This window comes from Gorilla gorilla, chromosome 1, assembly GCF_029281585.2.
Source record: "Gorilla gorilla gorilla isolate KB3781 chromosome 1, NHGRI_mGorGor1-v2.1_pri, whole genome shotgun sequence".
Classification (NCBI taxonomy): domain Eukaryota; kingdom Metazoa; phylum Chordata; class Mammalia; order Primates; family Hominidae; genus Gorilla; species Gorilla gorilla.
In genome coordinates this window covers 207091975-207110105 of record NC_073224.2, presented here as the reverse complement: position 1 = coordinate 207110105, position 18131 = coordinate 207091975, and the positions used below count along the sequence as shown (strand labels likewise).

The window sequence follows — 18131 nt, the reverse complement described above, 5'->3', positions numbered from 1 at the left end:
GTCTCGAACTCCCGACCTCAAGTGATCCGACCACCTTGGCCTCTCAAAGTGCTGGGATTACAGGTGTGAGCCACCGCACATGGCCTAATTTTTTGTATTTTTAGTAAAGACGGGGTTTCACCGTGTTAGCCAGGATGGTCTCGATCTCCTGACCTCATGATCTGCCCGTCTTGGCCTCCCAAAGTGGTGGGATTACAGGCGTGAGCCACCATGCCCGGCTGAGATCTTTTCCCATCCCCTTGTTGACTTTTTTTTCTTTTTTTGAGATGGAGTCTCGCTGTGTCACCCAGACTGGAGTGCAGTGGCTCGATCTCAGCTCACTGCAGTCTCCGCCTTCCAGGTTCAAGTGATTCTCCTGCCTCAGCCTCCCGAGTAGCTGGGACTACAGGCGTCTGCCACCATGTCTGGCTAATTTTTTTGTATTTTTAGTAGAGACAGGGTTTCACCATGTTGGCCAGGCTGGTCTTGAACTCCTGACCTTAGGTGATCCGCCCACTTCGGCCTCCGCAATTGCTGGGATTACAGGTGTGAGCCACTGTGCCCAGCCAATTTTTTGTATTTTTAGCAGAGGTGGGGTTTTGCTATATTGGCCAGGCTGGTCTCGAATTTCTGGCCTCAAGTATCTGCCTGCCTTTGCCTCCCAAAGTGTTGGGGTTACAGGTGTGAGCCATTGTGCCCGAACCTGTTACTGATTTTAGAAAAACATTTGGAACTGGGCACAGTGGCTCATGCCTGTAATCCCAGTGCTTTGGGAGGCCAATGTGGGGGGATCACTTGTGCTTAGCCTAGGTTACAGAGCAAACCCTGTTTTGTTACTAATTTTTGTGAGATGGGGTCTGGTTCTGTCCCCCAGGCTAGAGTGCAGTGGGGCCATTACAGCTCACTGCAGCCTGTACCTCCTTAGCTCAAGTAATACTCTTACCTCAGCCTCCAGAGTAGCTACAGGCATGTGCCACTATGCCTAGCTAATTTTTAAATTTTTTTGTAGAGATGGTCTCCAGCTTTGGCCTCCCAAAGTAATGGGATTATGAGCATGAGCCACCATGCCCTTCCTGTTTTCTGATTTCTATTCCGAGATAGAGATATATATAGATATCTATAGATAGAGTTATATATCTCTGTATAGATCTATAGAGAGATATATATCTCTATATATCTATATATATATATCTTTTTTTGAGATGGAATCTCACTCTGTTGCCCAGGCTGGAGTGCAGTGGCGTGATCTCGGCTCACTGCAAGCTGTGCCTCCCGGGTTCACGCCATTCTCCTGCCTGAGCCTCCTGAGTAGCTGGGACTACAGGCACCCCCCACCATGCCCCGCTAATTTTTTTGTATTTTTATTTTTTTATTATTTATTTATTTATTTATTTTATTTATTTTTGAGGCAGAGTCTCGCTGTTGCCCAGGCTGGAGTGCAGTGGCGCGATCTTGGCTCACTGCAGGCTCCGCTCCCCAGGTTCACACCATTCTCCTGCGTCAGCCTCCTGAGTAGCTGGGACTACAGGCGCCCGCCACCTCACCTGGCTAATTTTTTGTATTTTTAGTAGAGACGGGGTTTCACCATGTTAGCTGTGTTAGCCAGGATGGTCTCGATCTCCTGACCTTTCTTTTTTAAAAAATAGAGACAGTAGCCGAGTGTTGTGGTGGCACATACTTGTAGTCCCAGCTACTTGGGAGGCTGAGGCGGGAGGAACCCTTGAACCCAGGAGGCTGAGTGAACCAATGTCGTGTCACGGCACTCCAGCCTAGGTGACGGAGTGAGACCCTGTCTCAAAAAAAAAAAAGTTAAATAGAGATGGTATCTCCCTGTTACCCAGGCTAGTCTCGAACTCTTGGCCTCCCAAAGTGCCACAATTACAGGCATGAGTCACCATGCCTGGCCTTGTTTTCTAGCTTTTTAATGTGGAAGATCAGATCATTGATCTTGAGAACTTTCTATTTTCTCTAAGCATTTTAAGCCATAGGCTCCCCTTTAGGCACTGCTAGCTGCATCCCACACATTTTGATATGTTTTCATTTTCTTTTTCTTTTTCTTTTTTTTTTTTTTTTTTTTTAAGATAAAGCCTTGCTCTGTCACCCAGCCTGAGTGCAGTGGTACAATCATGGTTCACTGTAGCATCAACCTCCCGGGCTCGTGATCTTCCTACCTCAGCCTCCCAAGTAGCTGGGACTACAGGTGTGTGCCGCCAAGCCTGGCTAATTTTTTGTATTTTTTGTAGAGATGGGGTTTTGCCATGTTGCCCACGCTGGTCTCAAACTCCTGGGCTCAAGTGATCTACCCACCTCGGCCTCCCAAAGTGCTAGGATTACAGGTGTGAGCTACTGGGCCTTGCCTTAATTAATTAATTAATTAATTAATTAATTTTTTTGAGATGGAGTCTCACTCTATCACCCAGGCTGGAGTGCAATAGTGTGGTCTTGGCTTACTGCAACCCCCACCTCCTGGGTTCAAGCAGTTCTCCTGCCTCAGCCTCCTGAGTAGCAGGGACTACAGGTGCATGCCACCACACCCGGCTTATTTTTGTAGTTTTTTAGTAGAGATGGGGTTTCACTGTGTTGGCCAGGCTGGTCTTGAACTCCTGACCTCATGATCTGCCTGCCTCGGCCTCCCAAAGTGCTGGGATTACAGGCATGAGCCACCACGCCTGCCCTCCTTAATTTACTTTTATGTTTAAAGTAGATGTCTTATAGAGAGCATATAATTGGTAGCTGGGTCTTGCTTTTTTTTTTTTTTCCAGTCTCACAATCTCAGTCTTTAATTGGAGCATTAATCCATTTACATTTAATGTACAATCCCATATGGCTGGATTTAAATCTACCATCTTGTTACTTGTTTTCTATTTGTTTTTTGTTTCCACTTCCATCTTTCCCTGACTCATTTAATTTTTGTAGTATTTTTTAGTATTCCATTTTATCTCCATACTTACTGCCTATACCTCTTTGTTGTATTTTTATTATCTTATTAAATTTATTATTATTATTATGGAGATGGGATCTCACTCTGTTGCCTAGGCTAGAGTGCAGTAACATGATTATAGCTCACTGTAGTCTTGACCTCCTGGCCTCAAGCAAGCCTCCCACCTCATCCTTCAAAGTGTTGAGATTACAGGCATGTTATTTTTACTTTAAACAGTAAATTATCTTTCTTTTTTTTTTTTTTTTTAAGCCGGAGTTTCGCTCTTGTCACCCAGGCTGTAGTGCAGTGGTGCGATCTCGGCTCACCGCAACCTCCGCCTCCAGGTTCAAGCGATTCTCCTGCCTCAGCCTCCCTAGTAGCTAGGATTACAGGCATGTGCCACCACACCCGGCTAATTTTGTATTTTTAGTAGAGACGGGGTTTCTCCGTGTTGGTCAGGCTGGTCTCGAACTCCCAACCTCAGGTGAGCCGCCCACCTTGGCCTCCCAAAGTGCTGGGATTACAGGCATGAGCCACTGCGCCTGGCCATAACAGTAAATTATCTTCTAAAGACATCATCTAAATAGGAAAAATAGCCTTTTATATGTACTCACATACTTACCATTTCCAGTGCTTTTGATTATTTTCTATAGATCCAAGTTTTGATACGATATTATTTTCCTTTTTCCTAATGAACAACTTTTAATGTTTGTTGTAGTGCACATCTACTGGTGAAGTCTCTCTGCTTTTATTTAGAACCTGTTTATTTTGCCTTCATTTAAAAAACTTTTTATTTTGAAAAATTATAGACTTATAAGAAGTTTCAAGACTCACCTCAGTTGTTTCTCTTTCCTCGGGGATCACAATTTTCAGTAGTCTGAAAGCACTTGTTTCATAATTTTGCCTAGTTTCTAGTAGCTTACAGTGAGAGGTTAAGTCCCCCATTCATCTTAGCTACAAGTGGAAATATCTGCTTTGATTTTTATTGAAGATCATAAACAGCAATGGTTATATAAATTCTGATTCTGAATTTCCCAGTACTGTTGAGGACATTCATATATCATTCAGTATCCCCTGTATCACTTCATAAGTGAGTTACATAATAACTACTGTTTCTTTTACTTTTTCCCTTGCCTGCAAGGAAAATCAGTCAAGATTTCTACTAGATCATCGCAGTTTTGTTGACCTAGAGGTGACACATTTGCATTCTTGCCTTCTACTTATTTTTTCTTTTCATTTATATTTTATTAATCTATTTATAAAAGCAGTAGCCCATGTCCCCGTAGCACATTTTTTCTTTCCTTCTCTCTTCACTCCCTCCCTGGTATTAAGTACCTTACATTGCATGGAATAGAGACATTATGATAGCCTTTAAGTAACTGAGTTTAAGGATTTACAGGAAAAGATGATTAGATGAGACTTTTCACCAGGACTTGTAGTGAAAAGAATTAACCATAGAGCCGAACTACACGCTCCGTCAGAAATGTGTGCCTCTAACCAGGTGCTGCAGCTCACACCTGTAATCCCAGCACTTTGGGAGGCCAAGGTGGGTGGATCATGAAGTCAGGAGTTCGAGACTAGCCTCGCCAAGATGGTGAAACCCCATCTCTACTAAAAATACAAAAATTAGCCGAGTATGGTGGCGGGCACCTGTAATCCCAGCTACTCAGGAGGCTGAGGCAGGAGAATTGCTTGAAACCGGAAGGCAGAGTTTGCAGTGAGCCAATATTGAGTCACTGCACTCCAGCCTGGGCAAAAGAGCGAAACTCCGTCTCAAAAAAAAGAAAGAAAAAAGAAATGAGTGCCTCTGTTCCCTATTGGGATTTTCCCTAATCTAATCTGTTTCTGTGACCAGTACTTTTGCTGCTATTTAGCTATCTCAAGTAACTGTTTTTCCTAGAGCCCTGCATGTGTACTGTTCTCTCTCTTGTTTTCATTACTAAAGCTCACATTGACATTTCAAAGGAGAGTATCTGATTGGTTTACTTAATGACCTGCTGGTATCAGGCAGCCTTCTAGGTCATTAGGTCATTAGCCAGCTGAGAGAGTCTCTGTTCTTTAGTCACGTGCCACACTTGATTGAGTTAGGGTCATGTGGGTGGTAAAAAGTATTATGTCCTATAAAACCTGTCAGAATTGGCATAGCAGGTACTCAGCATTATCCATCCTCCTCCATTATGATATAAAAATTGATTCACTTTAAACTTACTAAGAACAGTTATTAAACTGGATGTTTCCCCAAAACCAGTCACCTTCATATTTATAGATTAAGATTTAGATGAATTGTTGACTTCGTTCCTGAAATATTGGGGGTTTTTCCCTCCTTTATTTCATTCTTAGTCACAAAACAAAGGACAGTCTTTACCACCTTTTTGCCACAACTTAAAATAAACCCATGGTACTGATTGTTGGTCCAAGAAAGCCCATCTGTTAGAGACTATGAAGAGAAGAGAAAATTCAAATGTTCCCATTCTTGTTAGCATCTCTAAATTTGGAGGAAGATGAGGTTCAAACTATAAGCTAAAATGAGGTTTTTGGATTATTAGCCCCACCTGGGTTTGAATCCTGGCTTTCCTGATTTACTAGATGATAGATGAGTATCTTTTCTTTCTGTTTTTTTCTTTTTTTTTTTTTTTGGAGACAGTGTCTTGCTCTGTCACTCAGGTTGGAGTGCAGTGGTATGATCATGGCTCACTGCAGCCTCCACCTCATGGGCTCAGGTGATCCTCCCATCTCAGCCCCCTGGAGTCGATGGGACTACAGGTGTGTACTACCACACCCGGGTACTTTTTGTAGAGACGGGGTTTCACCATGTTGCCCAGGCTGGTCTTGAACTCCTGGGCTCAAGCCATCCGCCTGCCTCAGCCTCCCAAAGTGCTGGGAAAGTATTTTTTTCTAAGCTTCAGTTTACTTGTGAATAAAATGGAGGTTATAGAGTTTGCCATCTGTGATTATTAGAATTAAATTGTAGGATACATGCAAAGCAGTTAGCAAAGTACCTAGCACATAAGAAGTGCTTGATAAATGTTAGCTCCCATTATCTCTAGATCATTAAGTCTTATTCATAATAAGAGTTAGGCTAGTCTAACAGTAAGTTAGTTATTAGTGCTAAGGAAAATTAAAATTTTTTGGTACATGAGCTGAGATCTAATTATTGAGCCATTGTTTACAAGAGACATATGGCTATATGATTTTTACTTTCTAATCTCAACTATGAAATGTTGCTCCCAGAAAATTTTTTAAGGAAAGTCAATCCTATGATAGTTTTATATTGTTGGAATTCTGGCTTTGTCACTAGACATGTGACTTTGGGCAAATTAGTTAACTTTTCTGTGCCTCGGTTTCTTTACAGTTTTATATACTTTTGTCTGTAAAGCGGGGAAAATACCTTATAGGATTGTTGTAAAGAATAAATGAGTTGATATATATAAACTAGCACATAGGACAGTGCCTTTATTTATTTATTTAAACAGGCTTGATATATAGTGTTATATAAATTGCTGCTGCTGGATTTGACTCCTAGAAGTTAAATATTTGACTATTAGGCCCCTTTGGCTAACTGGCTATTCTTCTCATCATTTAATGTGAATAGATATGTTTGTAGATTTATTATCTTTAGTTTCCATTGCCAGATTAATTTTCTAAAATGCAGGTGATAAGAAATGAGTGAGCTGAATGACATGTTCTATAGATAATCTTGTGGTTCCATTTTGATGGACACAGAATTTCCATATATTGCTAGCCCTCCTTTGTGAAGCTTTGGTAGGAAAAATGTATCTTGAAATTTTTATAAAGCTGATTCTCCCCTCCCCTGCCTCCCACTGAAATGTCCTTTTTGGGTGACCACAGGGAGTGGAGTGCTAGCGAGGTGAAAATGGGGTATTGGAAAGGCAATTTGAATTGAGACCTTTGATTTTAGCTTTACAAATCCAGCAGGTAAGGAATTTTCTAATCAAGAGTTACTTCCCTTCACGAGGAAACTCATTTCTGATTTATTTTTCCTTCTCAAGGAGTGACAGTAATGCCTTTTCTTTCCATGAATGAGATTGAACATTGTTTTTATCATGTTTATTGATCACTTGTAATAATTTTGCAAGTTGTCTATTCATGCCCTTGACCTTTTTTAAAAAATAAAGAGACTGTAGATAAAGGACATTAAACTTTTGCCAAGTATGTTTCAAATATATTTTTCATTTTGTCAGTTATGTTTCATTTGGTCGTGCTTTTTTAACAGTAGAGAAACTTTTAATGAAATCTATAAATTTTTCCTAAAAAGTGTATGGTTAGAAAAATATTTGAGTGCCATAAAATGTCATAGTTTATGTGTGGATGGATCCATTTAATAAACGTTTTTCCTTAAAATTTCACAGGATTTGCAGAGTCTTTGCAAGCTAACATAGACCTGAGGTGCTAACATCATAATAGCTACCACTCACTGCACACACGCTGTGTGCCATAGCAATGTGCTAGGTCTTTTACGTTCAATATTCCTAAAACTCAGCTTCAAGCTAAATTGTATTATCTGCTTTTCATAGATGAGTAGTGAGCCCTGAAGAAGTGAAATAATTTGCCCCGGGTCACAGAGCTAATTGATGGATTGGAATTTTAACTCAACTCTGCCTAACTCCAAAGTACACAGTATACTTTTTCTACAAAGCTTTACTTTTTGAGGCTTCAAATAAATTACATTTATCCTAAAAGTTACATTACTTTTACTAGAACTTGAAAATATGAGTCTGTAGCCTACTGAAACTGCTTTTGATTCCCGAAAGCACAGTAGATAAGGTAATGAAAAACATGTAAACGAGCTGAAAAGTCTCCACTGTTTAGGGCTTTGATTTTCAAAGTGTGCTTCTCAGCTGGGCATAGTAACTCACGCCTGTAATCCCAGCACTTTGAGAGAGCAAGGCGGGTGGATCACTTGAGGTCAGGAGTTCAAGAACAGCCTGGCCAATATGGTGAAACCCTGTCTCTACTAAAAATACAAAAATTAGCCAGGCATGGTGGCAGGCGCCTGTAATCCCAGCTACTTAGGAGGCTGAGGCAGGAGAATCACTTGAACCCGGGAGGAGGAGGTTGCGGTGAGCCGAGATCACACCACTGCACTCCAGCCTGGGTGACAGAGTGAGACTCCATCTCCCACCCCACCACCCACAAAAAAATAAAAATAAAAAATAATAATGTGTTTCTTAGACCACCAGCATTAGCATCACTTAGGAATTTGCTTGAAATGCAAATTCTCAGGCCCTACCCAGATCTGTAGTTTTCTGATTATGTATAATCAGAAAGTCTGGAGGCTAGGCCCAGCAATCTGTTTTACAATACCTCCAGTTGATTATAATGTATGTTAAAATTTGCAAACCACTGGTCTAGGGAAATTATTTCCTAACTAGTGTTTTATTTCTGCTTCTATTGAGTTTTAGCCTAAGTCTCAATCGTTGAGTGCAAAATTAGCATTATTGCATAGTGGCAAGGACATGGAGTCACACAGGAGCTAGTTGAATCCTGGGTCATCAAGAATTTCAGGGCCATGCATGGTGGCTCACACCTGTAATCCTAGCACTTTGGGAGGATCATTTGAGGTCAGGAATTGGAGTCCAGCCTTGCCAACATGGTGAAACCCCATCTCTACTAAAAATATAAAAATTAGCCTGGCATGGTGGTAGGCGCCTGTAGTCCCAGCTACCCAGGAGGCTGAGGCAGGGGAATCGCTTGAACCCAGGAGGCAGAGGTTGCAGTGAACCGAAATCATGCCATTGCACTCTAGCCTGGACGACAGAGCAAGACTCTGTCTCAAAAAAAAAAAAAAAGTATTTCAGGCAAGTTCACCTCCCATAGTTTCCCATCTTTGAAATGATATTAATAACATCTATCTCCATGTAAGATTTTTTTTAGAATTAAGTAAGATAATATGTAAAGTGTCTAGTACATTGCTAGGATCCCAGGTGTTTGAGAAATTGCATCTAGCAATTTTTCTTGTTAGCAAAGAGCGCCCACCTCCATCTGTTCTAAACTCCTCTTGTTTCTTGAATGTATTTGCTGTCTTTTGTCTCTGAGGCTTTGTATTAACTGTTATCTTTTGGCATCCAACCTCCTACCCCTCTTTACCTCACTAATTTTATACATCCTTTAGATCCCTGCTATAGTTACTCCCCCTGGAGGGGGCTTTCCCTAACCCCCACCCCCCCAGTCTCTATAGCAGTCTGTATTTCTATCACTGCATTTATCACACCACTTTGGAATCATCTGTCTCCTGTATAAACTTCATTGAGGTAGTGTCTTGTTCACTGCCATATTCCTAGGGACAAGTAAAGTTCCCTGTATATTGTAGGAGCTAAGTGTTGAATGAATGAATGGTGGCTGCCATTATTGCTTCACCTTCACCCTCCAAGAGTAATCTCCCCATTCTGGTTTATAGTTTCTGTGCTCACTGCTTGTGATAATCATAAGTATATATTGTTGAGAACAGTGCCTGTTTTCTCTTTCCCTGAAAGCACATACTTTGACGTTGGCTGACATAGTTCACTCAGCTGTTCCTAACCACTGATCCCTCTGTATCACAGGTATCTCGGGGGAGCTTTGTGCCTTGATGGATCAAGTTCATCATATGCAGCACTCAAAATGGCAGCATCCTTCGGACCTCACCACGCGGTGAGTGGGTGATTAGAAGATGGAAAAGGGTAGAATGGCTGCGCGCGGTGGCTCACACCTATAATCCCAGCACTTTGGGTGGCCAAGGTGGGTGGGTCACTTGAGGTCAGGAGTTTGAGACCATCCTGGCTAACATGGTGAAACCCCATATCTACCAAAAATACAAAAATTAGCTGGGTGTGGTGGCAAGCATCTGTAGTCCCAGCTACTCAGGAGGCTGAGGCAGGACAGTTGCTTGAATCTGGTGGCAAAGGTTGCAGTGAGCCAAGATGGTGCCACTGTACTCAAGCCTGGGCGGCAGAGCAAGACTCTGTCTAAAAAAAAAAAAAGAAAAGGTGGGGCAGGGGCATGAAATTTGGCTGCAGGAGGAATGTAGTGGGGAGTAGGGGTTGGAATTGTTTAATTCAAGAGGCAGGGGGAAAAAGTGTTGCAGTATAATGGAATAAGAACTGGACTGAGGTTGAGCACAGTAGCTCACGCCTGTAATTCCAGCACTTTGGGAGGCCAAGGCAGGAGGATTGCTTGAGCCCAGGAGTTTGAGACCAGCCTGGCCAATGTGAGACCCCATCGCTACAAAAAATACAAAAACTTAACTGGGCATGGTGGTGTGTGTCTGTAGTTCCTGAGAGTGCCTGAGAGAAAAGGATTGCTTGAAGCCCAGGAGCTTGAGGCTGTGATGAGCAATGATTGTGCCACTGCACTCCAGCCTGGGCAACAGGGCGAGACCCTGTCTCAAAAAACAAACAGACAAAACAAAAACTGGACTGAAATTCAGGAAACCTGAGTTCTAATACTAGCTTTGCAACTTGGTGTCAAAGGACCTTCCTAATTCTGAAATCTTCTGGAATTTTTTTTTTTAAGACTCAAATTTAGTATTACAGTTTTCTGGATTCTTGATGCAGTGTGGCTGTACAAATTTATTCAGTTACTTTGATTCAGATACTCAAAAACCTTGGAATCATCTTTTACTTTTTTCTCTCTCACCCCATATTCAGTCTATCAGCAAATCCCATAGGTTCTGCATATACAGTTGTCCTTGGTATTCATGAGGAATTAGTTCCAGGACCCTCTCTGGATACCAAAATCCACAGATGCTCACGTTCCTTATATAAAATGTCATAGTGTTTGCATAACCTGTGCACATCCTTCCATATACTTTAAATCATCTCTAGATTACTTATGATAACTAATACAGTATAAATGCTATGCAAATAGTTGTTATACTATATTGTTTAGGAAATAATGACAAGGAAAAAATGTCTGTACATGTTCGATACAGATGGAACCATCCATTTTTCTTCCTTGAATATTTTTGACCCATGGTTGGTTAAATCCATGGATGTAGAACCCATGGATATGGAGGGTCAGCTGTATATCCAAAGCCTAACTATTTCTCATCATTTGACCTGGATTGTTGCAAGTCTCCTAAATGCCCTCCCTGCTTCTGCCCTTGCCAGTGCATTGTTCACAACTCAGCAGCCAAAGAAAGAGATTCTTTTAAAGCATAAATCACATTTGCTCAATATTTCCCAGTGGCTTCCCATCTCACATCTTCCCATTCTCGTAATCCCCTACAAAGGCCTATATGCTTTGGCCTATGCTCACCGACCTCATCTAATACTCTTCCTCTTGCTTCAGGGCCTTTACAGTCATATTCCCTCTGTAATTGTCAAAATCATAGCATTTCTCAGAAGGAAAGGCAGTGTAGTGTAATTGTTACTAGATAAATTCTGGAGTCAGATGTGAATTCAAATCCAGTTCTTCTGCTTACTCTACTGTATGACCTTGGGTAAATTATTAACCTGAGGCTCAATCAATTTTCTTACCTATACAAGGACTTAATGAAAATACTAGTAGGATTGTCACAGTATTAAGTGAGGAGAGGTATTTAAAGAATTCAGCAAGTACTTGCATATAGGGATAGATAAATGTCAGGTACTGTTACAGTTATTTTCAACCCTGGCGACTACTCATAATTATCTGCGGAGATACCTAAAAATACAGATGTTTGTATCCTGATTCCAGGTATTCTAAGTCATTAAGTCTGGGAGGAGGGAGAGGCCAAGAATCCATATCTGTATTTTTTTTTCTTTTTCTTTTTTTAAATTTTAGAATGCGTATCTTCAGAAAGCTTCCTAGATTATTAGGAGCACTTTCAGAGTCGAAAATGGGATCAAATTATCTTAGAGCGTCTTGCTCAGAACTGCAGCCCAGCACATAACTAAAGGAGACTTTTAAGAAATTTTACTTTGAGTCTGTGCTGTTAATTTTTCAGTCTCTAAACTCACATTGATGACTTACCTTTCTGGGAATTTATTCTAATTTTAACTGCTGTGTCCTGAGCAACCTTGAGCTGTGTCAGACAATGAGGTCCTTTTGGAGGTACAGGTCTGATGCAAACAATAAAATATAGATCCTATCCTAAATTCTTCTGGAGGAATAAAATGGTTTTTTTTTTTTCTCCCCTACTTAAACATTATTCTACATTAGTTTTCCTTAGAATATTGTGTATATGGCACATATCACCATAATACCTATGGGAATTAGGTGGCTTTGGGAGTTGGAAAGAAATAGCACTTACGGTGTGGTGTTCATATAAATGAAATAGTATAAAATTTCTAAAATTGCGAGAATTGAAATATAAAATTAATATCTGATTTCCAAAAGTAAAGATTTTCTTAAAATTGTTGTGCTGGCCTTTTTTTGTGTACAAATAGCCATTCTAGTTGAAATAGCCTTCCTGTTTGTACTCTCCCTCTCTCTTGATAGAAACTACGCCCGCCGACAGAAACATCTGCAAAGATACAGTCTGACTCAGTGGGTTGACAGGAACATGCGAAGCCACCATCGGTTCCAGCGTCTCCCAGACTTCTCGTACAGTTAATTTGTGTCATCCCATCAGCAATGAAGGTCCCTATCCAGGGTCCTGCTTGGAGCAGCATTTCATGTTCTTTTGCTGTTTTGTGCTTTGCCGATTTTGGATTTTATTTTTCACAAGATTTTTATTTAAAAAACTTGTCACCTTTTGGAAATGCCCATTGCTGACTTGAATTTTTTTGTATGAAGATCCTTCTGATTTTGTGTGTGTGTGTCTGTGTTTAAGCAAGCGTTCGGTTGGTATAGTTTTTTTTTGTTTTTTTAATTTAAATTGAAGGTAGCTGCCTCCTGAAAGCCAGCATTAAGCCAGAACACCCAGGTTCAAGCAAAAGACCCACCTCTCTGCAGAGGCAAAGTCTACTTTCTGGTACCTCAAAGAAATCATTGTTCAATCTTCCATAAGGAAGAGATTCTTTACCAGGGTGTGAGCCAGTGTTAGATGACTTGTGAATGGATATAAGTTACTTTTAACAACCCCTCTTACTTTTTTATTTGAATCCTCTGAATACCTGTCAGTATTTTAAAGTTGGCAATCCAGGACATTAAAAGTAGGATGGAGTGGGAGAAGAATCCTATTGAAAGGACAAATTAAAATAGTAAATCCTCTCCTCTCCCTTCTGTATGTACTAGCTGCCTTGATTTTTTTTTGTGGGGGGGGGGATTTTTTCATTCCTTATTGAACTTATTTTGCACAATAGTGTTTACAAATCTTATACATCTTACTTTGACAGAAGACTTATAATACCTTGTGGTCTTGAGGCTGGTTGTCTCCTTTGCCTTTCTTCAAGGATTTTCCTTTTTCTTTTTACCCCCCAGTGACCACTCTGCTCTTTAGGATTCTAGTGGCAGTATTCTTGTAACCTGTTAGATGTGGATATGCCTCTTCAGGATGGCCTCCTTGCTGTCTTTATTGAAGAGCTGCCCACCCAGAGTCTTGACTCTAGGGCAGGCTAGTGCTATTGTGGTGTCAGTTGGTATTTAGTTTCATTTGCTGAACCCCAAATTTGAGTGTTAGTTAGGGAGCCTCCATTCTGTGGGAGAGTGTGGAAAGGCACTCTTTTTTCTCCATATTAGTTAACAAGAGGTGTCTTTAGGCCCTGGATGTTACCATCTCATTTGGTCAAGCCCCTGATACCTAGTTTCACATGGATGCTAACGTGGATGTAATATAGTTGTGACTAAGCCTATGCACACAAGCATTACCTGATCTTAAGGTTTGGTATTCTAACCAAAGTTGACAGACTGTGCGTCTGTCTTAATGGATGTCTTAGGAGTTGGTTATTCTTTTTTTTTTTGAGACGGAGTTTCGCTGTTGTTGCCCAGGCTGGAGTGCAATGGCGTATCTCCGCTCACCACAACCTCCGCCTCCTGGGTTCAAGGGATTCTCCTGTCTTAGCCTCCCGAGTAGCTGTGATTACAGGCACGCGCCACCATGCCTGGCTAATTTCGTATTTTTTAGTAGAGACAGGATTTCTGCATGTTGGTCAGGCTGGTCTCGAACTCCTGACCTCAGGTGATCTGCCCACCTCGGCCTCCTAAAGTGCTGGGATTACAGGCATGAGCCACTGCACCCGGCCGGTTATTCTCTCTTTACAGATAGCTATAGACATCATTTTAGGAAGTGTTGCAGTCTGGCATTTGTGCTATTGTTCATTCTCTGTGAAGGCTGTTCATAGTTGCTATAGCCTGTGTTTAGTTTTGTGATTTCATCAATCCCATCTTTCTGTGTGAGTAACGCATTCTAAACATCCTACCCCACTTTAGAAACTGACGTGGGGAAAGCTTGGTCATTTAAGCCAACAATAAATTTGGGTGAATGTACCTAAGTGTTTACTGTTTTTATCCAGTCAAGGATTTGCTTTTCCTTGAACATTTGGTTTAAATTCTGGGGCCAAAATGCAAAGGAGAAGTTCTATTCAAAGGCAGTAGTTGAAATCTATTATTTTAGTTAGCCTACTTGGCATTTACTACATTGGTCACTTCTCCAGGCTGCCCTAAATTAGGTTGATGGAGTGAGACATGCCAAACATCCACCTTTGGGACCATAGCATAGTTAAAATTAAATGTAGTTGGAATAGCTAGCATTGCAGCTACAGTAGGGAACTGTAGTCTAGTTCCCTACAGAAAACCCAAGGAGTGAAGGGACAGGATTTTGCCTAGGCAAAAATCTAAGACTCATGCCCTCCTGGTACATGGGGTTTTAAGACTGAATGTGTAATAGGAGCACTGCCTTTGCCAAATCAAATGAGTGACAGGTTAACTAGAAAATGTGACAATCACATTTCCTCTTAGCTCAAATAATTCTGTTTTTCCAAAGCTTTAGCAGCTTAATTAAATCTGTTGGACTGGGGGAGGAGAGAGCTGTTCTCTAGTGGTTAACATGGTATTCTTTAAGAAGAAAAAACAAAGCCAAAGAAAACTCATTATCTGGCATGTTCGCCTTAAAGATGGTAGTGGGTAGAATCTGGAGTTTTCATCTCTTTTCAAAGCTGCATATCTCTTATATTTGGTGTTGGCCTCTAAGTCTAATATTGCAGTTGGAATTCTTGCTGTATTATTTTTTAAGCAAGTGTTATGTGCATTTAACTGCTTTCTTCATCCATGACGACATTCCCACCATGGGGGTCTTGACAAAGCAGAGTAAAAATATGCTGTTTACATTGTTTACTTATAAGTAAGGAGCCTGAAATAACCTGTAGTTTCTAATGCAGGCCCTGATTTACTGGCGTTGTCAGTTTCAATTATGAAACTGAAGTTTGGTGCCTCCTCTTTATCATGTTTTTTCCCTTGTAGCAGTTGTGTTTAATGTCATTAAAAAGAAATAAAAGTTCTTTGTCAGTGACATATGTACTGTGGCGGTCTGTCGTAGGCTTCGATGGAGGGTTATTTGCCTTCTTCCTTTGCGTAGGTAGGTTAGTGGGGTGGGGAGGGGGGCGGCAGTTAGTAGAATGTGGTACTGGGAAGGCGAGGGTGCTTGCTCCCTATTCTTTTGAAGGTAAATTACAGTGTTGAGAAAGGTGTTCTAGCAGTTAAGAAATGTTGAAATTGATTGGGATTTGCAGCTACATATGGTGCATGTCAGGAGCCTGACATAGGGAGAGCCTGAAATATCATTATGCCTCAGTTTTTGCAGAGGGGAAGATGGCTCAGCCGTGATCAGGCAGGCATTGCCTTTTATTCCTTCCCATGGCTGTGTGATTGGCCTTCCTATCTCTGCTTCTCCAGAGCTAGCATTGATTATGGAAGAAGCCATGCTATCCCAGAGCATTCTCTCTTTGAAGGGGATGTAAGAAACCAGAATCAGTGGTACAGAATTGATGGTTGTTCATAACCCAGTTTCTCCAGAAACTGCGGCTTCTAAAAACTGGGTGAAGGTTGAATAAGTGTGGGTAGATGTGGGAGACACAGTGTTCCTTAGATCCCTTTCGTGAACCAAAGCTTCTTAGACTTACCCCCAGAAGCAAGGAAAAAAGGGAAGGCAATAATAACTTGTCACCTATATTAGCCAGTGCTTTAAAAATCTGAGTTCATGCTGAGAAAACAAGTAGCAACATGTTTAGCCATGCTATCTGGCCTGCTGTGCTATAAGTTTTGTCTATAAATTCTAGACAAAATATAATATTGAGTCCATGCAAAAGACTCAATATAAGTTTGCTAAGTACTCAGCAACTTGACATTCTTGTCTCAATCTGAGGTACTCTCCTTAACCTATGCATATCTGTTTTGTTCCTATCAGGTGTAGATAGGATCTTTTGTCCATTTTACATTACGGAAAAGTGAAGAGGAAAAGGAGAAGTGGACCTTCTCCAAGAGGAAGGGGGTCATTCTCTAATTAGCCTATTTTGAGCTTTTATAGGAAGAAAAAAACCCAACCACCTAAAGCTAGAAAGTGGAGTTCCCTGCTTCTCTTAGTAATGTTCTGCTTTTCTAAGAGAAAACAATTATTCCTAAGCTGATTTTAGTGTATGCTTGCTTTGTATGCCAAAGCACCTGTCAGGGAAAAAAAAAAAAAATTCCACTTGTCACAGGAAGTATCAGCTGGTCAGTGGTGGAATTCCTAAATGAATAGGCTCCTGCCTTGTCCTTCCTCCCCACCTGTCCTCCCCCTGTGACAACTGGGACATGCCATAGACGGAAAATCTGGCCCTCCCCAGCACCCATTGAAAGGGGGTGGAATATAATATTTTGGATAACCTTTAAAGCAGTCTAAGTGATAGTCCTGAAATATATCACTAAGGAACTATTTGTTTTGAGACAGCGTCTCACTCTCTTGCCCAGGCTGGAGTGCAATGGCGTGATCTTGGCTCACTGCAACCTCCACCTCCTGGGTTCAAGTGATTTTCATGTCTCAGCCTCCTGAGTAGCTGGGATTACAGGTGTGTGCCAACACGCTTAGTTAATTTTTGTATTTTTAGTAGAGACAGGGTTTCACCATGTTGGCCAGGCTGGTCTTGAACTCCTGGCCTCAAGTAATCTGCCCCACCTTGGCCTCCCAAAGTGTTGGGGTTATAGGCGTGAGCCACTGCACCTGGTTAGGAACTATTTGTATACAAAGTTTTCCTTCAACTTAACTTCAAGTCACATTTGAAGGTTTGGTAATATTTTGTATGGATGGAGCTTGATGGAGCTGGGCAAGGGAGGAGGGTGAGCAGGGTGTCCCATTTATAGAAGCAATTTGTTCTTGGAGGCTAATTAAATGCACATTCCAGTAACCATCAAATAGGTTTAAAGAGAGTCAGAAATAAATCTAAAGCTCATGTTAATGGGTTGGTGAGATTTTGCACATTTTCGTAAAGGGTTGAACCAAAACTCTTAAAAATGCATTCTTGAGAAGGCCCATTCTGAAAAACTAGGGGACAAGAGTAGGAGGAGAAAAGGACTCTTGCCTCATAGAAACACTCATCAGTCTGTCTTCCTTCCCTCAGACCCTGAGGTTTCCCTCGTGCTCCTAGGAGGATGCACCTTGGCTCCTATTGTAGGAAGTAGGTAGAGTCTGGGAATCTTCTAAATTCTGTTTTTGGCAGATAAGGACACCACGACCTAACCTCAGAGAATTAACTAACTTGCCTGAGGTGTTAGGTGATTACAAGGCAGGGTCTCCTGTCTCTCAGACCAACATTTCTCCCACAGGCCTGCGGTAGTCTTCAAGTGAGGTCTCTTGGTCTCAAAGACCTGCCTGTGCCTTTCCACAGTTGTGAGAAAATGTCCATGGATCTATGTGATGGTGGTGAAAGGATCACATCCCAAGTCTAGCTGTGTAGGGTTCGACTTTGCAACTACAGTGGATTCAGGGAAGGCTCAATTGTTATACAATTGGGAGTTTAGGGAGGTAATTAAAGGGAATGGAGTTTTATCTAAGCCAAGAGTGTTACCTCCTTTTCTCTCATACCCTTTATGATGTACCACAGGCACAGATTAAGTTGAAGACAGGAAACCCCCATTAGCAGAGCTCCCTGAGCCCCACTGACTATACTATACCTAGTGCTGATTTGGGGGCTTTTCCATCATTTGGCACTAGATGGGTATAGAGGGCCTAGGAAGTACCTCTCAGGTTTGGCTTAGAGTCGGTGTGCAACTCAGTTTCCTACTTTGCTGTGCAGCCTCTAAACCTTCTTTCCCTCTGCTTTCAAAACCTACAACAGTCAACTCTAAGCCCTGCTCACCGGACATTTTCTCTCCAAGCTTCTTTCTGGCTCTGGACAGG

General features: G+C 41.5%; 1 protein-coding gene across 9 annotated transcripts in view; it reads left to right on the top strand.

The window, feature by feature from the left end:
• The window catches only part of S100PBP (S100P binding protein), a 40863-nt gene extending 25594 nt beyond the window's left edge, over nt 1-15269 (top strand). For 7 of the 9 annotated variants that reach the window (XM_055390803.2, XM_019014775.3, XM_004025388.4 and 4 more), the window contains 2 exons: nt 9463-9550; nt 12320-15269. In XM_055390803.2, coding sequence (XP_055246778.2) covers nt 9463-9550; nt 12320-12434 — 203 coding nt within the window. In that variant the 3' untranslated portion in view covers nt 12435-15269. The remainder of the gene's footprint in view (nt 1-9462; nt 9551-12319) is intronic. The other 2 variants (XR_010131726.1, XR_010131725.1) reach the window with 1 other exon arrangement.
• The last annotated feature ends 2862 nt before the right edge of the window (nt 15270-18131 follow it).